General features: G+C 38.8%; 1 protein-coding gene across 6 annotated transcripts in view; it reads right to left on the reverse strand.

The window, feature by feature from the left end:
* Positions 1 to 6,714: 6,714 nt before the first annotated feature.
* Positions 6,715 to 24,648, reverse strand: part of bbx (BBX high mobility group box domain containing) — a 46,406-nt gene continuing 28,472 nt past the window's right edge. For 5 of the 6 annotated variants that reach the window (XM_085419997.1, XM_085420001.1, XM_085419999.1 and 2 more), the window contains 7 exons: positions 16,008 to 16,845; positions 15,795 to 15,927; positions 12,849 to 13,000; positions 12,084 to 12,173; positions 11,542 to 11,736; positions 8,795 to 8,984; positions 6,715 to 8,099 (listed from right to left, as the gene is read on the reverse strand). In XM_085419997.1, coding sequence (XP_085276123.1) covers positions 8,021 to 8,099; positions 8,795 to 8,984; positions 11,542 to 11,736; positions 12,084 to 12,173; positions 12,849 to 13,000; positions 15,795 to 15,927; positions 16,008 to 16,845 — 1,677 coding nt within the window. In that variant the 3' untranslated portion in view covers positions 6,715 to 8,020. The remainder of the gene's footprint in view (positions 8,100 to 8,794; positions 8,985 to 11,541; positions 11,737 to 12,083; positions 12,174 to 12,848; positions 13,001 to 15,794; positions 15,928 to 16,007; positions 16,846 to 24,648) is intronic. The other variant, XM_085420000.1, reaches the window with a different exon arrangement.

The following is a 24,648-nucleotide window of genomic DNA, read 5'->3' on the forward strand; positions in this document are numbered from 1 at the left end:
CTTTGCGGTTCTACCCGTGAATGACGTCACATTTTCAATCTCTATATAATATGCATGTTAAATTTTGTATTTGGGGTAAAATATCAAGTCTTTTCAAGTAAACCGGTTCAAGTCCAATTCAAGTCCCAAGTCATTGGTGTAAAAGTCCAAGTCAAGTCACAAGTCTTAGAACATTTTTTCAAGTCAAGTCTAAAGTCATAAAATTAATGACTCGAGTCTGACTCGAGTCCAAGTCATGTGACTCGAGTCCACACCTCTGTTACTTACAACTGGGCTCGTCAGGCACTCTTCTTGGCTGCAGTGGTTATTATTATATTTACATGCTTCCAGCTCCCGTTTTTCCTCGACGACAACTCGTACCTTTCCACTCCCCTTTTTCTCCCTCCTCGCGCTCACAGACCCATAACGTGTATGGCAGTCCATTCTCCCTGCAACACGGACTACACTGCCCATGATGCTACATTCTTTAGAGCTATGCTTGTAGCATTCAGCCTGTTAGCTTAGCACAACAACAACAACAACAACAACGAAAAGGCTCTCAGGAAACACACAGTCAAAAGAGAGAGAGAGAGCGTCGCCCTGTAACCATGGCAACCGTAACGCTGCCGCCTGGAACAACAGCACGTAGCTGTCAAACAAAACCCAAACAGTCCTGACCCGCGACAATATTAAACAGGAAAGTACCGCAGTGTAATCCATTTATTTCAACAAAGTAACTGTATTCTGAATACCACCTTTTTAAACGGTAACTGTAACGGAATACAGTTACTCATATTTTGTATTTTAAATACGTAACGGCGGTACATGTATTCCGTTACTCCCCAACACTGGTTATATATGGTACAGATAAAGGTGAGAGGGGGGTTACTGGGGCTTCGTTAGGTACACCTGTTTAGCAGATCCTCCAAAAATATCTAATCAACCAATCAAGTCACAGTACCTTAGTGTATTTAGGAATGTTGAAAAAACCTGTTTAAGTTCTAATCGAACCTCAGAATGAGGAAGAAAAGTGGTTTAAGTGACTTTGGCAAGGTTGCTTGTGACAGATGGACTATTTCACAAAGTGCTGACCTTTGCGCCACTAAGCCTAATCTTAAAAGTAGAGATAGTGTCTGTCTCCTGAATCCAAATTGGAAACTGGCTCCACAGAAGAGAGGCCTGAAAGCTTTGCTTCCCATTCTACTTTTAAATGCCACAAGTAAAGTCACAAGCAGTTGGCATACTCTAGGATAGTAGAAAAGTGCTATATAAGAATCAGTCTATTTACCAAGTAAGCCGGTAATCTGAAGAGTGAAGTGCTCTATTGGGTTGATAGGGTACTATAAGGTCTTTGAGATAAATGGGGCTGAGTGAGCATGCAAGTGCCAATGCCAGGGATTCTTACTGCAACATTTTGGATCAGGGAGTTTTAGGATAAATAATAATCTGATAATCTGACTGATAATAATGAATTACAGAAGTCCCAGAAGTAACAGTTCCATGAACTAGTTTTTAGCATTACTTTGAGACAGAATGTTTCTAATTTTGGAGATATTGTGGAAATGGAAGAAAGCAGTCCTGCATATTTGTGTAATATGTGCATTGAAGGAAATATCCTGATCAAAAACAACTCCAGCATTCCTCACAGTGTTGCTGGAGGCCAATGTAATCTTCCAAAAATATTGGAAATTGAATTCCAATCCTACTAAAAAAGTGAATTCTTTTTGTCCATGATACACAACAAAGAGATATTTGACATATTCTTGTTTAATTACAAATAGAATATTTGATATCAAAGGACCTAAAACAAAATCAGCCATTGAATGTGGAGAAGAAACTAAAAGAATGCAAGACCAAATTACACTTGTGTTTTAAAAAATATCTTGCAGTGGTGAGTACCAACCAAAAGCGGTCCAAGGAAGGGCTACCAGTAAACCGGTGACAGGGACATAGGCGCCCAATGCTCATTGATTGGCGCAGGGAACAAAGGCTGGCCCATGTGGTACAATATTAACAAAAAAAAAAAAAAAAAAAGAGCTAATATAACAGAAATAGCAGAAAAGAGTTTCATATAAGAGTCCAAACACAGTGCACCACAGCTTGCTTTGTATGGGATTGCAAAGTCACAGGTCAGTCACAGTCCCTTTGCATGTGAGCATCAAAACTTGACCTTGGAGCGCTGGAAGAAGGTAGTCTGATCTGGTGAATCACGGTTTCTTTTACGTGATGAGGACAGACAGATGCATGTGCAGCATTTATCTGTGGACGAGATGGTAAATGGACTGGTTCTCATATAGCGCCTTTCTACTCTGAGCACTTTAGACAACTTGGTTCGTTCACCCATTCGCACAAGCACTTTTTTCTATGCTCTGCTATGTAAGTGCTTTTTATCTAACATTGACATGCATGGGATTAGTATCTTGCCCAAGGATATTTGGCATGCAGACCAGAGAAGATGGGGACTGATCCACAGCTATCCATGGCAGCAAGAGGGAAGGAAAGCAAGTTGGCAAGGATAGTGTGACACTCTGGGCAAAATTCTTCTGAGAAACCCTGGGTCCTGGACTTCACGTGGATGTCATTTCTAGACATAGCACATACCTGAACAGTACTGCAGACCATGTACACCCCTTCGTGGCAGTGGCCTCTTTCAAATGGATAATCCTCCCAAATCCCAAGTCTGATCAATGGAGTCCCCTCCTCTCAACTTGCATGACTTAAAGAACCTGCTGCTCTCGCCGTATTGGCAGATTCCACAGGACACCTTTACAGGTCAGATCTGTTTTAAACAACGTTAGTATGGTGGTTGTGCTGTGGTCCATGTACAGTTATCAACTATTTTTTTGGTATATTTATTTGTGTTTGTAGTGTGTGTGAGAGCGTTTCAGTAGTGTGTGTGTGAGAGCGTTTCAGTAGTGTGTGTGAGAGCTAAAATTTCAGTAGTGTGTGTGAGAGCGTTTCAGTAGTGTGTGTGAGAGCGTTTCAGTAGTGTGTGTGAGAGCTAAAATTTCAGTAGTGTGTGTGAGAGCGTTTCAGTAGTGTGTGTGAGAGCGTTTCAGTTGTGTGTGTGAGAGCGTTTCAGTAATAATGTCCCTTACGGCACCTCATAGCCCACCCCTAATACACACACACACACACACACACACACACACACACACACACACACACACACACACACACACACACACACACAAAACAGGGCACTAGCTGTTCATTATAAATATAATGAGGCAATGGAAGAATGTATATAAAAACACTTATTCCACACAGATGTAGTAGATGTTATTTTAATAGGTGTTCAAGAAGCAAAAGTTGCGTCAGAAGAAAGTGTCAAAGGAATAACAGTTGCATCAGCAAACAGTGTCATGACATAGTTTAGGACGATGTGGGGTATGGAAGGTCGGGTGGCTAAGGGATCCCACACTAAGCAGGGGTTCCAGTAAGGCAAGGCTGCATGTAACAACTGGGCTTTAACAATCAAAAACAGACGTTTCATAATGATTACAGTAACATAAATTAGAGTAAGCACATGATATACAACCCTATTGGAGGAAAGATACTTAGAAGATCCGACAATCTCTTCATCACAAAAAAGTCATGATCTACATCCAGTAAAGGGTAAATAACCTTATACATGTGCATGTATAAACAGATGCATATTCATTTCTATATTTCACTGTTTGTTTGTTTTTTTATTTGACTAAAACTATAAAAAGGAGCAGTAATAAATAAACCGGGACTCAAGCATTTCATTGTTGTGATTGCAGAAGTGTCCCAGTTGAACTCTTCTGAACAGACTTTTACTTTTACTGCAAAGGAAAAAAGTAACAAACCGGGGAAAGAGATTTTCCAACCACTCAATATGCACAAATCTTTCTTTTATCAGTCTTATGGATGGTGACATGACAGTCCTTTGGACTTAAAACTGCCCCACATTTCCAGTGACTATAAGGTGCAGCAGCTTTTCTGTCATGAGAACTGTTGGTTGTAACAACTATGTACCTTAGAAACAGTATACCATCATAGCATACAATACAGTACAATCAAGACTGAATTAGAAAAATACAGGTACAAAATGATTACATTCAAGAAGACAGTGCTAACACAAAAGGGTATTATAATCATTTAGGTCATTAATATAGGAATTCAACATTATAGAAGCATTTTCTAGGTAGAAAAAGTGAGGGAAAATGACAAAATTATGGCTGTATTGTAGATGTGTGGTTTTGTTACTGACACACACACATAGTGCCTTGAAAAAGTATTTGCCCCAACATGTTACATAATAAATTGTGATGAACCACATTTTTAGAAACCCGAGTTCACTTTCACTATCCACACTCCTGCCAGACCTGCTGAATTAAGACATTACTTAAACAGAACCTGTCTGACAAAGAAAAGTAGGCTAAACGAAAGGACATCATCCCATAACTTAAAGAAAAAGATGACATCTATCAGACTGGAAAGGATTTCTATGGCTTTGAGACTCCAGCGAACAGTGGGATTCTTTTTCTGGAGTGGCCAGCCTACCAAAATTACTGCAAGAGTACACTGAACAACTTGTAAAGAACAGCAAGGCTCACTTGCCTCAGTTATGAAGCAGTGTTCATGATTCAACAATAAGGGATATCTATGGAAGAGACCCAAGGTCAAAGCCACTGCTGTCAAAAAACAAATAAACAAAAAAACTCCAATTTGATGATCCAAGAATTTTGGTAAAAATACTCTATGGACTGACGAGGGAAAAGTTGAACTCCTTTGGAAATGATACATTTCGTACAATTTAACATAAAACCAAAATAGCATTTCATAAAAAGTACATCATACCAACAGTTAAACAGTATGATGGTAGTGTGAGGTCTGGGACCCAGATGACTTTGCATGATTGTTTAAACTATTAATTCTGCTCTCTACTAGAAAATCCTGAAGGAGAATTTGGACTTACCAGAGACCACACTAGAAAGTCCACCTGTGAGGGGTTTGGTGTGGCCTAGTCAAAGGTTTTTCATTCTTAAAACACTCCAATGTGGCAGATTTCAATTCCGCAAAGAAGAATGTAACAACATTCCTCCACAGCACTATGAAAAAAATCACCAGTTATCAGAGATGACTGAGTGCAGTGTATGAGTTCTTGCCACCAAGGACTTGGATCTTTGTCTAATATTCGTTTTGTTTAATGCTCTCAAACCTCTGTGTTTCACAAACAGGCAAAGAAACAAAGAAATTAGCAAGGTGGCAAATACTTTTCCATGACACTGTATACATATATCATTAAAATGCATAATTTCCACAGAGTGGGTAAAATTTATATATGCTTCCAAGACCATGACCATTTTGCCTTGGGTCATAAGGTGCAAATACTGAATATATACAGGCATTTAGTGGTGCCTTTTTGTTGCACTTAATTCCAACTCTGTATCCCACACAGGATGAATTGTGCTGATAATGTTACCTGAATATTTAAATACCTAAAAAACAAAAAACAAACAAAAAGAAACAATCTAGAGCACCCCCCCCCCCCCCCCCCCCCAAAAAAAAAAAAACAAAAAAAAAAAAAAACAGGATTTGTGGCTGAATATACCTTTCCCTTCTTTGGCAAATGTCAACATACTCACTTGCTACAAGCTAGTATCTGTCTCTTTTTTTTCTCTGTGTGGTCTGGGGGAAGACAACTTCTTTGTCTTTACAAAGAACTACACTGATTTCCACCAGTGGAAGAACTATACAGTTTACCATTGTACCAAGTGACAGAAATGTAACTTTCTTTTATATCAGAAAAAAACTACATACATCCATTCTTAGGATTATCATAAAGCATTTTGGGGTTCCTTTAACTTTGACTCTTTTTTTTTTTTTTTTAATAAAACAAGTTCTTAGATGAATTAAAGACTTGTTGCATGTACAGGAATATTTGCATTGTAAGGCCTATATAAGATATGAATGACTCTGAAATAATGTATTTCTAAAAAAATGACTTCTCTGAGATCCAATATTACAATATTTCTGTCTCCTGTCATTAAGTGTCTGAAAGCACTGAAAGACACCTCATTATTTGAAGACAGTGCATTTTTTGGTGCCTCTCTGCTTATCACAGTAGAGACACATTTGTCATCCGTGAGCTTAATTTTTTTTTTTTAACAACAGTCCTAATCCAGTAAACTTCACCTCAGGAAAAACAGTGAAGTTCTTAAGGGACTTAGTTGAAAGAATATCATAAACACACACCCAAAAAAGAACGATCAAATAGAAAGCTAAAAGCTATAAAAGTTATTAAATGTGACTGAATCTAAGTATTGGTCTCCAAAGAGGAAGGCTCCTCGTGGTACATACATGACAGGAGTCTCAGTGGAATGAATAAATATATATATATATATATATATATATATATATATATATATATATATATATATATATATATATATATACACACATATATGTACACATATATGTACATATATGTATGTATGTATGTATACATATATATATATATATATATATATATATATATATATATATATATATATATATATATATATATATATATATATATATATATATATATATATATATATATATATGTGTGTGTATATATATATATATATATATATATATATATGTATGTGTGTGTACATATATGTATGTATATATATATATATATGTATGTGTGTATGTATATATATATATATATATATATATATATACACATACACACATACATATATATATATACATACATATATGTACACACACATACATATATATATATACATACATATATTCCACTGAGACTCCTCTCATCTATGTTGAAATTGTGGCTGGTTTTAGCCAGGTCCTGAGGGTGTTAAAGATACTACTGACTTAAGTAAGAACACTGCCTCTGGTGGAGATGATGCATTTTATTACCCCGTTACATGAGCAATTTAAACTTAAGATTAGTCTATTTTTATGGTATAAACAAGCAAAACACCTCTTTCATGAAGTAAGACGTACACATAAATTAACCTTTCTAACTGCTACGCAAACTGCAATAAGATCAAGTATTGACAAAAACTGCATTCACTTTTCAGAAATGTTTGCACTGACTTTGGGACACTGAGCAAGAAGCTGCTTGAGGGCTTTCTGGTGGCAAAGAGGGTGTAGGTGGGAGGGTTAAGACTATAGTTTAAGCACTTTTCCTCAATCTCCCCATCACAAAAATGTGTTTTTTCCCCCACAAGCCTCACAGCCACACTGTGATTCTACTGCTAGAAATTAGACAGGGCTCCTTGTTTACATGCAAGTGATGCACAGGTCTACTTTTCATATTCAGGCTATAACACATTTATTTGCGGTTACCACACTTTTGTAGTAAAGCATCACAATTTTAACACATATCCAAACCTCAACCAAGATTTCTTCAGTGTTTGAGTACACCGTAAGACTAAGTTAGTAATGGTCTACCAATCGTGGTTGGTTACCCTGGTTTAAGCCATTTTGGGTTGAAGCTAAAAGGGATTAAGAGCTATTTAAATGCAGAGGTATTGTAACAGAGGTGGAGGGAACTCTTCAGCAGGTGTATGTGTGAGGTATAAAAGATGAGAGAAAGCTGATTTGTCTCTAAAACAAATGCAGTTTCTTTTTTCTTTCCATCTAAAATGCCTTAACTTTAAAATGGCCTCTGTTTGATAAACATGTACAATAAACCCATGACATCCATCTCTATAAGAGAAGCCATGCACTGGTTGATAGCTTGATACTTTCAAAGGCCCTATTAGCATATCTGGGAGTGGGGATGGGGATGTATGGACTTAAGAAAGGCATCTTTCCCCCAAACCAAAAGAAGGTTTAAGGGGAAACACTGAGATAACGAGGAGGTGGAGGAAGAAGAGGAGGAGGAGGAGAAGGTCTCCTTCTCCTTCGAGGAAATTTACCACAAAGCGGAAGGTGGAATATGTCCAAAGCTTCTCGATCAAGTCTTCATTCAGTGTGGGGCTACCACAGAGGAAAGTTGAGATCCAATGCAAACCTTCGTGTTGTGGCTTCTCAGAACAGCAGAAGAGTTTCACTGATCAGCGCAGGAGATGAGAACTGGAGTCTGGGAAAGTTCGTTATTCTGACTCTCAGCCAAGCCTCTCTGACCTCTGAAACAAGACAGTAAGAGAGACTGAAGAGTATGCTTCATTTTTTAAACTAGTTTAAAGATTTTGCTTTCAAGCACTAGGCCCATTGTCTTTTAATGCAAAGTTCTTGGAAATTCTTTCAAGTTCTCTGCGTTTCCACCATAGTCTAAAAGACTATATGACATATGAATAGCATTTTTTTCTTTCCTTTTTTCATGTCTTCATTCTTGACAGAAGACAAATCAGTCATAAAACCAAAATAACACAATATACAATAAAAAGAAAGAGTATTAAAAATGCTATAACTCTCCAAGCTTTGTTATTGCAGTGCTGAATAACACAAATAAAGAGTCATTTGATATAAAGCTGAATCAGAGAGTAGAAATGAAAATAAAAATACTGGGTTGCAATGAGTCATATGGATGCGTCGTATAAATAAAGCTGAACTGAACTGAATGGTTCATATGAGATATCTAAATTCTAGACAGCAGCATGTAAGGGTGCTAGCAGTGCACTCTATTTTTTTAAATGGTCAAATTTATAACATTTGAGTGAGGAATACTCCCCCCCCCCAAAAAAAAAAAAATTTGCCTACCTTAATTAAAATGACCCAATAAATAAAACCTAACTAATCTCTGGTATATTACAATCCTTAAGTGTTAGCAAAAGAATAACAATCACAAGCCAAGTCCATGCATACGGTAACCGGTCTCTACCTGTGAATATTTTCCATGGCTGCAACCTCAGCGAGGGCAGCCAAGCTGAACAAGGCAGGCAGCTCTTGTGATATGGTGCTTCTTTCTGCCTCCTCTCCTCTGTGACTATAGCACCCCATTTCATTGCATAAATTCTGTTGTGGTAATGGCTTCTTATCCTGGTCCTGGTTCAGGTCCCTTGTTTTGTCTTCTGTAGTAACAAAGCACATATGTACAATTCTCAGGAACATAACTGAATATTTTTCAGAACATGTCATTAATAGTTTCTGCTCACATATTAAGTTTCAAAATAATTTTACCAAAAACCGTCATGACATGAGATGCCAGAGTGTATCGTGCCACCAAAAAGTAGAAATGGTTGGATCATATAAGTAAATATTAGCTGATTTATGTGGTACGTAGAAATGAATTTGGTCAAATGTGCTCTCACTCAGTTCTTTCACTATCTACAGCACATGTAGCATCACACATCACAGCAAAGGGTGTACTAAGAAGGAAGGAGCTATATTCAAACACTTATGTTTGGGGATGCTGTGACTCAGGTGGCAGAAAGGGTCATCTACCGACTGGAATTTCGGTAGATTGAATCCCAGCTCCTTATGTTTGTGTGTAAGAGTATCCTTGGGCGAGAACCTCGAGTTCCCCCTGATGCATCCGTCAGAGTACGAGTGCGTGAATATTTTCGCTAATTCTTTTATCTGAAGAATGCTTTAAGCAGAGTAGAACAGAATAAAATAGCCCTTTATTCCTTTTGTACATGTACAATGAAATTGTGGCCGATACCATACGTGAGATACAAACTCCTGGATACATTTTAGACACTCACCTGCCATTCCCCTCTGACCTCTGGCACAAACAAGGCATTTTTGCCTAGACAAACTGGATTTTATTGAAAATCTGGAAACTGTTGTGCAGGAAAATCCCAGTAGATCTGTTTCTGAAATAGTTGAGTATTACTCAGACTAGCTTTCTTCCTCATTCTGATGTTAGGTTTGAACTTCAACCATCTCTGCATGCTTAAACTGCTGCCATTTGATTGGCTGTTGAAATATTTGCATTAACAAGAAGTTAAGCAGGTTTATCTAATAAAGTGGTAAATTTAAGAATAAAATTATTAGTTTTCACAAAGTCTGTGGATTCAGTTTTTATTATGCCAGTTTGCATAAATGCAGTGGTCCCTCTTTACCATAAAACTAAACATATGACTAAATATTCTATTTCCACTGCATTTCAGCTCTGCCACAAAAAGACTGTGTGATTGTTACACAGGAAGCATGTAGAAACAGCTTAGAAAAAGAGTTTGGGTGACTGCACAAGTTGAGTGCTCAGACTGAGTAGAAAAGCGCTATATCTTAATGCATTCTCAATCAGCCAGTTAAGTAAATCTTCAGAATCTGAAAACGCTACATCCAGATGAACAGAATCAACCTTTGGAAAAAAAGAATTGGTCGATTTACCATTTACTAACAAGAACAACACAAAAAGGCTGTTTATAATTCTGATCATTTATCAGTACTGATACATGTGAGACTTTATCAGAGGTGTGAACATCACAGCAGATGCCTTTGTGTCAAAGTAACTGAGAATAAAACACGGAAAAACATGAAGGAGATTTTCCTGGCCTGGCTTTTTATAGCATATAACCTTAAAAATATTCTGCATAATTTTAAAAAGTATAAATTTCTACAGTATTGAACAGCAGAAATTAGGCTTTCTTGTCTGAGGACATTCAAGTCCAAAAAAAAAAAAAGACAGCAGCCATTAGTGCTGTAAACAACGGTAGACTGGTGGGTAATAAGCGAATAAATAACGCCAAAAAACAAAGATTTGAGATGGGAAAACTGTTCTTGAAGTACAGAGAGAGAGAGAGAGAGAGAGCTGTGCACGAAGTGTGATTTTATCGTGGTGGAAGCAAAACAGCAAAAGTAAGAGGAAAGTAATGACAATATTTATCAAATGTGAAGCGTAGTTTAGATCTTATTTTGCTGCTGGTTCAGTGAATTTTGGTTGGAGAGAGACGTGTCCGTGTAGGTGCCGTCGGGTGAGAAAGCCAAGAAAGAGAAAGCTGATTCTGATGCGTCGGGTCGGTGCTCTGTGTTTACGTCTTTGTGCAGAATCCGTGTACCTGCTCTCATTTGCTGTTTGGTGGTTGTTGAAATAGTTTTGAGAGCTTTAATCTGAGATTCTGGCGTTTCTGGCAAAATATATTTATATTTAAAAGTTGATTCAGGATTTAATGAATTGATATCGCTTTATTCAAGCTACTCACCTCCCTCTTCCACCTGCACTTTCAAATGTACACACAAAGGACTACGGGACAACTACAGGACCATGGCCAATTTTAGAGGTCCCGCCCCTGACTATCTCTGATTGGGTCACACGATAGCGGCATGATGTGTGTCAGTTGTTGACCACACGGACACTTTCAGAGTTGCGGAGATTTTGAGAAATACATTGCTGCCATTTTCAATTTACAGTTTAGTGCCAAGATACTGTATACAAGAATTATCAGACAATGTAGGTACAGGCTGCTACAAGCTAATAAGCTTTTAGTTCCAGTTTCCTTAATATATCAGCCTGGGTGGACTGAGTATCTTACTAATTAAATAAATTAAAATATAATATCAGCATAAGACAAATTCTGGACTATCAAGTTGGACCTGCCACTTCCAAAATGACATTTTTTTCATGTATATTGATACATTGAGCTAAACTGCAAAAACAAAATGGATATTGACGTTACTCACCCTCACTTGGAGACACACTGCCATGTGCCGTGCGCACCAAGTGTGTAATCTTAGTCTTCCTTGCCTTTCGTTTCTGGCTACCAACTAGTATCTCCATGGTAGCAGTGCCCTGGACATCTGGGCACATTATGGGAACGGGAGCACATAATTTGACTTCCGAACCTATATCCAGTGTGGAATCAGTCTGTCCCACTGCTGTGGAGCACAATCACCACAATGGTTTCAGTCATTTGACCATTGCACAGACATAAAAAAAACCTGAAAATCACCGGCACAGACATTTGAGTCCTCTTAACAATGACTTAACGATTACAATTTTATCATTCATTGTGACCAAACAAAAGCATACTGTTTACAAATAATTCTCTGCAGAGTATTTCATAGATATCCCCTGTGTCCTATAGTTACAGTTTTGTTTAATAACTTAGAAATCACAAAAACAGGTAACTTTTGAACATTTTCATCCCCTGTGTTTCAGTTTTAATTTGAAAATGGTTCATGGACCTGCTATATAAAGTGCAAAAATCAACAATCTATTTCACCTTTTTCCACTGCACCTGGTTTCTCCTTTTTTTGTTTGTGCAATCTCGTCCTAACAATCTTGTGGAATGTAGTCTTTTTCTGAGATGGCCCTGATATAGCAAAAACAAACAAACAAACAAACAAAAAAAACAAACAAACAACAAAAAAACAGATAGGTAAAGAAAGGAAGATCATGGAAATTCAATGTTATGGAGTCCAAAGGTTTCTTTGGTTTGTTTCTATTTTTTTATACATAATGAGAACTGGTCCTTAGTACCTGAATAGGACTGTATAAACAGGTATAGAGTGGATTATGGATGATAAGTGAGGGTGTAGAAATGGGTGACAAATTAATAAAAAAAACTCAACATCAAGCTTTAGTGCCTTAATGTCCATAGGTGTCTAAAACATTGATCGAAAATATATTTATAGTTAGATGTTTTGATGCCGGCAGTGGAAATTGCTGTCTAACAACTGGGCGAAATCTTCAGTTAGGGTACGGTCCAATGACTGTGAAGGCCATAGAATGTCATTCAAATAATCCTCATCTAATCACCCAATGAAATGTTGTGAACTGTTGTGTCCTATACACTGGGATATCGTGATCCTCAAGAGACCACATCCAGTAACCATTCAATCTTCAGTCAAAGGGAACACAAACCCCCCAAACAAAATCCTCCAAATCTTCAGGGGCTGAGGGTTTGAGTGTTTCTTTAATTTGTCACTCATATGTTATATCACATTATTTATTCTAGTGTAGACTGGACCTCAAACTTTGTTCCTACCTTTTCCGGTCTTAGACTCATCTCTTTGGATGGTGGTGCTGTCGGACTTCTTTTTTTTTGCAACAGCAGTGCCCTTTTTATCAAAGGTCATCGGGCTATACTGTGGCAGGCTGTTAAACTTCTTCTCAAACTCCTCCTCCAGTTTACCTAGGCTGACAAGTAAATTTCAGAGATTCACAAAGGGTAGCTTAACAAGCTTTAAAAAAAAAAAAAAAGCCAAATGTCAGTGATCTTGTAAATTCTTCAAACACCAGCACAGAACAATAAACTGGACACAGGGAAAGAATGGGCATTACAACTACTTGCACAACAAAATTTAGGTGCAATGAACTGTTGAGTGTGGTTTCCATTTTAGTGGTTCATTATGGCATACTCGACATACTTGACTATTATATATGTGTAATCTACAGTGTTGGGACTAACGCGTTATTAAGTAACGCGTTACAGTCACTACGTTATTATTGTGGTAACGAGCACGGTAACTAGTTATTATGCTAAAATCAGGAACGCGTTAGTCGTTACTGGGATTTAGATAGGGTCGTTACTCGTTACTTCGTGTGGTGGCTATCGCGGAGCTTCCAACAGATTCAGTAACATTAGCAAGTGGTGGAGGCCAGCAGATGGATGAAGGAAAAGGGACGCAGAAGGAAAAGAGACCCGAGGAAGCCGCCGGTCCAAGTGTGAACTGAACTTCAGGTAAGAAGTTATGACCTGCAGTCTCTCTGGGTCAGATATGAACCAAGTTTAGGTGGAGTTTATTTTCGTTATTCTGACTTTTTCCGTACTGCGTGCTAGCTAGCATGACGGAGTTTCTATACAGCTGGGTGGGTGCTATGAAGTTAATGATGTTGAACTTTATTTTGTTCATAAGTTATTAGAGTTGCCAACCGTCCCGTCTGGTATTCAGAGAAAATATTACGCGTTTCTTATTGAGGTGAAAAGGAACAGTTTGTCCCGTAATTCAGCTACAATGAAAAAGGCACAAAGCTGGAGTTATTCTGTGTCTTTGCTGCACAGCTGCCTCTTCTTCTCTCATCCTCTCCCCCTCCCTCTCCCGTTTCTACTTCAATCATGAAAACTGATCAATGATCAGCTGATCGGCTCTCTTGTTTGTTTATCGCTCACTTTGCGCCAGAAAGAGGAAACCAGCGGATGTCGCGGTAAACAACAGCAGCACGTTTGATCAGCTGTTGTTAGAATTTATTTAATATTAATTTCTAGTATCAGCTGATGGTTGCTGGAGCCACAGCTGCAAAAAAGCTGCTGGTCATGATATGGTTTGGTTATCTGGTGAGAGGGAAACATGAAGATGAAACCAGGAGATGTCCTTACTGGATCATCAGAGCTGAACAGGTGATGGAGAAACAGGTTTACCTTTTAGGTGACATGAATGAGTTGAAGGGAAGTTATGAACTGTTTCTGAGAGACAAATAACCCCAGGATCCTTTTTTAGGTAGCTGACAGCTGGTAACTGTGCAGGGGCGGGTCTAGCAAAGTGTTGCCAGGGGGGCATGTAGGGCATTAACAGGGAGAGGGGGGCACAAAGAAATACTTTTCTTTCTTATTCTCATTTAAAATGTCTAGCTTTTAAAAAATAATTATCTGAATCTTACAACAAACGATTGATAGATTGATGCATATATACCATCAAAACAGTGTACATCACTGTCACAACAGTGTTTATTTTCATTCAAAGGCTTTATGATTTTTCCTATAATGATGGGCCGGTCTCTAGTCAAAATGCCCGGGCCAATTTTCTGTCCCAGTCCAGCCCTGTATGCAGCTCATCTGCAGTCTGGTGTTACCTACATCTTCCTATTCAGAAGGCAGAATTTCTGAGTTCTGAGTACAAACGAAAGCACCACGACTGCAGTTTTTGTGTTGGATGTAAAAGGCGCACATGACACTGTGACGTAGGCTAGAATCATGGCAGTAGTCAATGACGGTCCAGGCGTGGGATTTCTCTCGTGGAAATATGCACATTATCTTTTCCTTTCTATTGGTAGGTGGCACAGTGCACTTGTGGCAAGTAAGCAAGCTAGAAGACTGGCAAAGTTATGGAAGCAACACATTAACAAGAGAATTCTGAGTAAAACCAAAGTTACTTTCCCTAGTAACTAGTTACTTTGAAAGTAACGAGTAACTTGAAGTAACTGAGTTACTTTTGAGAGAAGTAACTAGTAATGTAACTAAGTTACTATTTTAAAGTAACTTACCCAACACTGGTAATCTATTAGCTAAAAATATCATTTATGTATTACCACTCTAAAACAGCGGTCCCCAACCCCCGGGCCTCGGACTGGTACCAGTCCGTGAGTCGTTTGGTACCGGGCCGCGAGAGTAGAGGCTCAGGTGTGAAATGTATGGTTTTCAGGGTTTTTATCAGTTTTCAGCGTTATTTTGTTATAGTTTTTATCATTAACTCGGTTTTCCTGGGTCTTTTCACGTGTGTTATGAATAAATCTTCTTTTTTTCGGTACCGGTACTAGTTTTATTTTGTTGTATTTATTTAAAGGCCGGTCCGTGAAAATATTGTCGGGCATAAACCAGTCCGTGGCGCAAAAAAGGTTGGGGACCGCTGCTCTAAAAGCATTCCAGACAGGAATTCTATTACAGCTTTGTCAGTATTACATATATATTCTAAAACCTTTTAATTATTCACCAAAGGAAATCTAAACACATACACACAAAAGTGGAATAGTGCTAATATGATGTATAAATACAGGCAAAATTATTACACCCCCCGCCCCCCCAAAAAGTTTATTTCAAACTTTGATTCAATTGACCTCTCTTTTTTTCTGGGACCAATATTACAAATATATCTATATATAATTATATTTTCAAGTTACTACGGGCCACAAGAGTGAGAATGATACTTGGATTAAAAATGAAGGATTAGTTACTTACTCCTATTCCTCAGAATGACTGTAAGAAAAGCCAACTCACCCCTGAGAAGACTCGTCTTTGGACTTGGACTTCTTGAGCTTCTTGGGACAATTAGGTCCTATCTGTGAAACTGTCCAGCTGTCATCACTCCAGTTAGCGTCATGATCAGACGTACGGAAAATACCTCTTTTACCTGCAGATATTTGCAAAACACGAATTAAATTCTGCCCCTTACATGTATCAGTCACATCGTTCTTGAATCAAAATAGATACCTCGGTCAATATTGGCTCTCAGTGAAGTCAGCATTCCCTCAGAGACCAGAGTTTTATATAAGGCGCCTTTACAGGTTCGCTCTGATTTCCTGGACCCACGATTTTCAGTGTTAGACTCACAAGTTGCATCGCTTGACCTTTCCTTTCCTTTGTCGTGCTCTTCAAGATTAACAAGTGAATGATTGCAAGAGGACTTATGGGGTTCTATTGTCTGTCCTTGGAAATCAGTGCTTTCCACGTTTGTTGCTTCTGTCCTGGAGCCAATATCAGACAACTTTTCTTTCATTTCTACCTCAGGGGACCTGTGCTGTCCACTCTGCCCACTGCTGTCATCCATCTCCTCTTCATCTTTGACAAAGCTCTTGATTTTCGGCTTACTCTTCTTTTTGGGCAACCCACCACTAAGACAATTGTCATCCTTCTTCTTGGACTTTTCCTCTGTGTCCAAACAGACCCCTTTAGCCACTGACTCGATTGTACTGAATACACTGTCCAGGCTTTCTGAAGGGTTAGCCTTCTTTATAACTTTCTTTGATGAACACCGGCTCTCATCATTGTCATTTGACTTTGCCACGTCTCTTTTCTTACCTTTTTTTTTGACAAGTGCATTTTGGCTGCTGAATTGTGGGAGAATGGCATTAGTGGAGGTAGACGTGAGAGAGTAGAGCGAAGGTAAGAGTGCTGCTTTGTGAGGAGAGGCAGGGGAGAGGTCAGTGTCTGCTCTCTCCTCCTTGACCTCTGGCTTGATAGCAGTTTGTTGGAGAGGGTCTGTGGAGGAGCTGTCTTCTGGCTGAGATGCAACTGTGTCCATTTTTCCAGCTTCAGATGCTAAACACATCTATTTGGAACAGAAAAGCTTAAATCAAAGACAAAGACTGGCAAAAGTTCACTCAAATACCACCAACAGCAGTTTTTCCCTCTCAAATATTATCAATTCCTCATGCCTATCAATGAAGTCTAACATTTAAAGATACAGCCCCTTAAAATGACAGTACCAAAATTACCCATCAGTGATGTAGTCATTTTATTTACTGCATGCTATCATGCATTTAAATGTATTAAGGTCTTCTATAATTGTCATGGAATCATAATGCCCAACCTGTCTTTAAAACAATTATTTGTGTATATAGGCCAGTGATGCTTTTGCAAGTTCTTCATTTCGTATTTAGTGGTGACTGGATCAAATTCTGTTGCAGATACAAATTTTGGTGACTGTTATGTTATGTACTGGCAAAGTACATTTAAAGTGACACATGTAACAAATGCAAACTGAGGACATAACATTGTGTTTGCAGATGGATGATGAATATGAAAATCAGAAGAAATAGCATTTACAATACAGCTGGTTGGAAGGTTGGTGGTTCAATCCCTGACTGCCCCAGCCTGCATGCCAAAGTATCCTTGAGTAAGAGACGGAACCCCAAATTGCTCTCCAATGTATCCATCTGAGAGTGAATGTGTTTGAATGCTAGACAGAAAGCACTTAGGCAAAGAAAAAAATGTGTTTGTGTGAATGTGACATGTTGTTTAAAGTGCTTTCAGTGCTCAAGTAAAGTAGAAAAGCAGCGTGTAAAAACCAGCCCATTTACCATAAAAAAAAAACCATATAGATGTTAATTAATGCTGTATGTATGGCAATGATTGGCACACCCATTAAGGAGGTGAGATGGTATAAAGAGGTATATGTATATATGCCATGATCATTATAGTAACAGGAGAAAAGCTAAAAGAAGATACATGTTTGTCGGTGTAGTTTTGTTTTTATGTTTTTAGCAAATATAAACTGAAAGTATTAATGTTTCTTAACATAAAAGATTAGAAATATTATTGAACTCTAAAGGTTTCCATATAAAAAACTCAAATATAAGTTTAACTGTAAATAACTAATTATTATATGTTACAAAAACAGTCTTCTTTGTATTTCCCAAACTATTTTGCTCTTTTTGTTTTAGTGGTTGTTCAGATATAGTGCATTGTGAAACATCTTGAGGATTTCTGCCATCAAGTCAGGTCAGTTTTGAATGTTACTAAAAGGAAATGGAGCTTCTACATAATAATATCACTTTAACAGTATACAGTGGCTTACAAAAGTATTCGGCCCCCTTGAACTTTTCCACATTTTGTCACATTACAGCCACAAACATGAATCAATTTTATTGGAATTCCACGTGAAAGACCAACACAACGTGGTGTACACGTGAGAAGTGGAACGAAAATCATACATGATTCCAAACATTTTTTTTACAAATAAATAACTGCAAAGTGGGGTGTGTGTAATTATTCAGCCCCCTTTGGTCTGAGGGCAGTCAGTTGCCCATAGACATTGCCTGATGAGTGCTAATGACTAAATAGAGTGCACCTGTGTGTAATCTAATGTCAGTACAAATACAGCTGCTCTGTGACGGCCTCAGAGGTTGTCTAAGAGAATATTGGGAGCAACAACACCATGAAGTCCAAAGAACACACCAGACAGGTCAGGGGTAAAGTTATTGAGAAATTTAAAGCAGGGTTAGGCTACAAAAAGATTTCCCAAGCCATCCCATCCCACGGAGCACTGTTCAAGCGATCATTCAGAAATGGAAGGAGTATGGCACAACTGTACCAAGACAAGGCCGTCCACCTAAACTCACAGGCCGCTGATCAGAAATGCAGCCAAAAGGCCCATGGTGACTCTGGATGAGCTGCAGAGATCTACAGCCCAGGTGGGTGAATCTGTCCATAGGACAACTATTAGTTGTGCACTGCACAAAGTTGGCCTTTATGGAAGAGTGGCAAGAAGAAAGCCATTGTTAACAGAAAACCATAAGAAGTCCTGTTTGCAGTTTGCCACAAGCCATGTGGGGGACACAGCAAACATGTGGAAGAAGGTGCTCTGGTCAGATGAGACCAAAATGGAACTTTTTGGCCAAAATGCAAAACGCTGCACATCACTCTGAACTAGAGATGGACCGATCCGATATTACGTATCGGCATCGGTCCGATACTGACCTAAATTACTGGATCGGATATCGGAGAAAAATAAAAAATGTAATCCGATCCATTAAATATCACGAAAGCACCTCACAAAACTTGCAACACGCCGTAACTCACCTCAGAACGTTAGCACGTCGGAGCAGTATGCATCACGTGATAGAGCGGCTGTGGCATGCGGGACCTGTCGGTGGTCTGGATAGCATGTGGAGCTTCGCTAGCAACCTGGCATTTCATCTCCGACAAAGTTATCCCCGAGAGAAGTAAAGCAAGTTTGTAAGTCCATCTCTGAATGTTTGTAAAGCATTCCTGCGTTAAGCTTACCAAACGATATATGGAGCGACTGCCTCTTCTGGCTGCTACTTCAATCATGAAACTGCTTAATGATCAGCTGATCGGCTTTTCTGTCGCGAGTCCGTCTCTCTGGTTTGTTTTTGGCCCACTTTGCACCAGAAAGAGGAAACCATCGGCTGAACAACAGCAGCACGTTTAAGCTTGATCAGCTGTTGTTAGAATTTATTTATTATTACTTTCTACTCGAGGATCTTTTTCTACGTAGCTGACGGCTGGTAACTGTGCAGGGGCGGATCTAGCAAAGTTTAGCCAGGGGGGCCGATAGGGCATTAACAGGGAAAAGGGGGCACAAAGACATACTTTTCTTTCTTATTCTCATTTAAAATGTCTAGCTTTTAATAAATAATTATCCGAATCTTACACCCAAAGTTTTAATTTGATGTAAAATGAATAGAAGTCAATTACTGTATATAGTGACTATTAAGTCTAATATATATACCCTAGTAAGCTATAGTACTTTTTCCTTTGGGAAGGTACCATCTGTGCAGTCTGCAATTTTGTTGAAGAAAGATGTTGAATCTATTTAATATTTCTTGAAAAATAATTGATTTCTGTGCATTTTTTTTTTTTCACACTGCATCAAATTAAGGTTGATTACGTTGATTAAGCATCATGAGGTGGAGTGTGAGGGGTGGTTCCCTATTTTTTATTTATTTATTTTTGTTGTTGCTGGGAGTTGGAACCCTATTAGTTAGGTTGCTTAATATTTACGCTAAGTACTCTTTAAAATACCAGAATAGGGAGGATGGTGTAGGTTTAAGTTTATTAGATTGATCAGTATTGCTGAACTATGAAATTTTTTTTTTTTGCATACAGGTATAACAGAATAGCTTTAGTGTAGTTGTTGTTTTAAACTTGAGTATGAACTTATACAAAATGCAGCAAGATATTTAAAAAAAACAGTTTTGTTGATTAAAAAACATTATATCGGATTCATATCGGTATCGGCAGATATCCAAATTTATGATATCGGTATCGGTATCGGACATAAAAAAGTGGTATCGTGCCATCTCTACTCTGAACACACCATCCCCACTGTCAAATATGGTGGTGGCAGCATCATGCTCTGGGGGTGCTTCTCTTCAGCAGGGACAGGGAAGCTGGTCAGAGTTGATGGGAAGATGGATGGAGCCAAATACAGGGCAATCTCGGAAGAAAACCTCTTGGAGTTTGCAAAAGACTTGAGACTGGGGCGGAGGTTCACCTTCCAGCAGGACAACGACCCTAAACATAAAGCCAGGGCAACAATGGAATGGTTTAAAACAAAACATATCCATGTGTTAGAATGGCCCAGTCAAAGTCCAGATCTAAATCCAATCGAGAATCTGTGGCAAGATCTGAAAACTGCCGTTCACAAACGCTGTCCATCTAATCTGTCTGAGCTGGAGCTGTTTTACAAAGAAGAATGGGCAAGGATTTCAGTCTCTAGATGTGCAAAGCTGGTAGAGACATACCCTAAAAGACTGGCAGCTGTAATTGCAGCAAAAGGTGGTATTCAGGGGGCTGAATAATTACGCACACCCCACTTTGCAGTTATTTATTTGTAAAAAAATGTTTGGAATCATGTATGATCGTTCCACTTCTCACGTGTACACCACTTTGTATTGGTCTTTCACGTGGAATTCCAATAAAATTGATTCATGTTTGTGGCTGTAATGTGACAAAATGTGGAAGAGTTCAAGGGAACAGAATACTTTTGCAAGCCACTGTACATGCTCATAGTGGTATTCAGTCAGTATCATATCGGTCTGATTTTTAATTTCAAAATAAAAGCCCTCAAATAATTGTTCTTCTTAATTCAACATTCAGTCACAAAAACTACCTCATACTGAACATCTCTAAAGACAAATGAAATGTAAATAATAGTAGATTTACCAAGTTTCAGGCCCCCTCCCCAGCATGTTAATGGGGTGGATGTAGAGGTAGTAACAAAATATTAGGTTTACACCTAGATAACAACTTAGACTGGTGTCTAACTATACAAAATGGGGAAAGTCGCCTCTTTTTGTTAAGAAAACTAAGATGTCATGACATCTGCAGTAAAATGCTGATGGTAGCAGTACGGATGCTGTGTTGTCTTCTGTGTCCATTTCATGGACGAGGTATTCATTGCAAAACGTGCATAAATTCAACAGCCTGTGCAGGTAGAATTCAGCAGCCATGTGCATGTGCTGCTATAGTTTCACGCTCTTGTGGTTTGCTCTTTGAGAGAAATACTGCTTGCTCTAATCAACTGACTTTTGACTGCTTGGAGGCAAAGCCCAAAGAAAGCGAGGCTCCTAATGTGAACTCCTAATGTGTCAATCACTTTGATGGACAGTTCAGGTTACTGCATTAAATCGAGTTGCCCCATGGCAGCAACATAGGCATTCTTTTAAACCATTATGTATTTATAATTCAGGAAATAAGTTTTGACAAATTAATTATCACCATTTATTGTTTGCTGGGAAGCAGCGGAAATACTAACAACTGTCACTGGATTGCTAAAGTGCTAAAGAAATCAATCAAAGACAAGTTCTGAAAGATATAGACCTCAGTCGCATAACTTTTACGATAAAAAAAGAAAATCATCACAAAGAGCACACATCATTTCCAAGAAAAAGGAAAATGTGTTTCTTAGCCAGCTGAATAAACTTCATTTTATAAAATGTCAGTAAATATAAAATGTGCTTATGTTGCTGCCAGATAGCCACTCAGTGAAGCACAGTTGTGAAGTCAACTCACTGTGGGTTCAGACTGCAATAGTTCATCTAGATAATATCACAAGTTCTCTGAGTAAGCTTGAGTCTGTGTAGTGGAAAGGAGAGGAATATGTGACAGGCTGTCTCATTTGTTGTTTTTAATCAAATGGTTCAGGTTTTTGCTATTATTTTGTGTAAATGTAAAGGGTCTTGTCTATCTGTTGTCTGTTGTCACTGATCAAATATTTGTACAATTTTCTTTAAATTCTTTTCATTTTAGTTTGCTAAGTTTACATATTTCTTTATATAAAAATCCTAATAGTGTTCATAAAGAGACTACCAAAAACAATATTCAAGAGCAGTTTCTGGTAAGTACTTTTGTAGATATTAGTAAAATGTTTACTAACTTAACTGTTTCAATAAACAGTGAACAAATGCACTGATAAATGCTGATTATCAACTTTTTACAGTTGCACCAAGCCTGAGAACACCAAGGCGTTCCCAGGCCAGCCAAGAGATATAATCTCTCCAGTGTGTCCTGGGTCTGCCCCGGGGCCTCCTCCCGGTGAGACATGCCCGGAAAACCTCACCCAGGGGGCGCCCATCTGACACGGATTCTCCCTTGTCAGATGCTCGAACCACCTCAACTGGCTCCTTTTGATGCGGAGGAGCAGTGGCTCTACTCTGAGCCCCTCCCGAATGGCCGAACGTTTGGACACTGCTAGCGTAATGGACAGGTTTTTGACGGGGCTTCCACACAAATGCAAAGCAGGATATGAAGCATCGCCAAATGTGTTTCCAAACCAACTTCCTTCCAAGCCAAAGACTAGAAAATATGGTGAAGCATATCTTCCCTTTGGCTTCACCTGGACAAGTGCCAATGTAGGTCTCCCTTGCAGAATTGGTTTTCCCTGCGTCGGGAGCAGCGCTGGGCTCTCCAAATCACGGACAAACAGAATCCCACATTCTTGATTTTTAGTTCACAAACACTTCTTATAATGAATAACTACTCCTGAAATTTTGCTCTTTATACAGTAAAGTTACAGTGGGATACAAATATCAGGCTGATCATGCCACGATTAATTCCCCCATCCAAATCACGAACAAACAGTATCCCACAGTTGTTTATGTTTTTGAACCCATTTTGCACAGAGAGGCATTTTTTGAATAATGTATTCATAGCAATGTTGAATATTATTACACAGGAAAAAAACAACTACACGTAAAATAATTACACTGTGACGCCTCTGCCTTTCTAAATGGAGGGACAGTAACTGTGTGTGTATATGTAAGCGTGTAAAAACTGAAGATAGTAAGATTAACAGTAACAGTATTTTATCTCTATTTGCAATTCATCTCATGTAAACAATAACGTGGCGCACAGCGTGACGTGAAAAAAGGCACATACCTTTGATGTTACATGACCACTTTCTGTATTCCTCGTCCACACGTAAACGCAAAAAAGGAGTTTTGAAAAAAAATCTCCGTGTTTGGTGAGTCGAAACGCCGTTTACGTGTGGACGAAAGGCCCAAACGCATAGAAACAGCTGTGTTTTCAAAAATACCCTGTAGGTGTAGACGTAGCGTAAAAGAGTTAGTAGGGTATTTTATTACTACCTGTAATTTATTGCAGTTTACTTGTATTTGCTTAATTGTTTACTAAATGTCTGAGGTGTGAAATAAACCGCAATTGGGAACCACTGAATTGGGAGCTTCGCTTTTACGCTCAGCTCACTATTCCCATTCCGGGTACTGAACAAGACCCTGAGATACTTAAACTTGTCCACTTGGGGCAGGGTCTCGTCCCTTACCCGAAATGGGCACTCCACCCTTTTCCGGCTGAGGACCATGGCCTCAGATTTGGAGGTGCTGATTCTTATTCCCACTGCTTCAGACTCTGCTGCCAACTGTTCCTGATGAAGCCAACAGGACCACATCATCTGCGAAAAGCAGAGATGAGATCCTGAGACCACCAAATATATATATGAGTTTTCCATATATATGATCCTAGTTTATATATGATCCTAGTTTTCCATACTAAATATATATATGAGTTTTCCATATATATGATCCTAGTTTATATATGATCCTAGTTTTCCATACTTATATATATATATATATATATACATATTAGGGGTGCAACGATATTCGTATCGATATTGAACCGTTCGATACAGTGCTTTCGGTTCGGTACGCATATGTATCGAACAATACAACATTTGTAATTTATTTTATCAACTTTCCTTCTGACGATGCTGTCTGTGTTGAGCGCTCAGTGAATCTGCGTTCGACTACTCCGCCTAGGCTGCACTGTCGAGCGCAGATCCACTGAGCGCTCAACACAGACAGCATCGTCAGAAGGAAGAGTTCAGGGCAAGCTAGCAAGACAGAAGTTAAGCTCTCCTTGCAACATGGACCTCCCCCATTCAGATCTGGTGTTTGGAATTATTTTGGTTTTCATGTGACGTATGACCCTGAAGGTAAGCGAGTCATGGACTAAAGTAAAACAGTATGTTGGATGTGCCGTGCAATGCTCAATTACATGGGTGGGAGCTAGTGTGTTAGAGCAGTTAGCTCGTTAACGTGTTGGCCGTCTAGCCCCATGCACGGGGCGATCGGCGGTAGCTCGTTAACGG

This window comes from Rhamphochromis longiceps, linkage group LG10, assembly GCF_057381845.1.
Source record: "Rhamphochromis longiceps isolate RC_006_pf linkage group LG10, R_longiceps_female_GT1.1, whole genome shotgun sequence".
NCBI lineage: Eukaryota > Metazoa > Chordata > Actinopteri > Cichliformes > Cichlidae > Rhamphochromis > Rhamphochromis longiceps.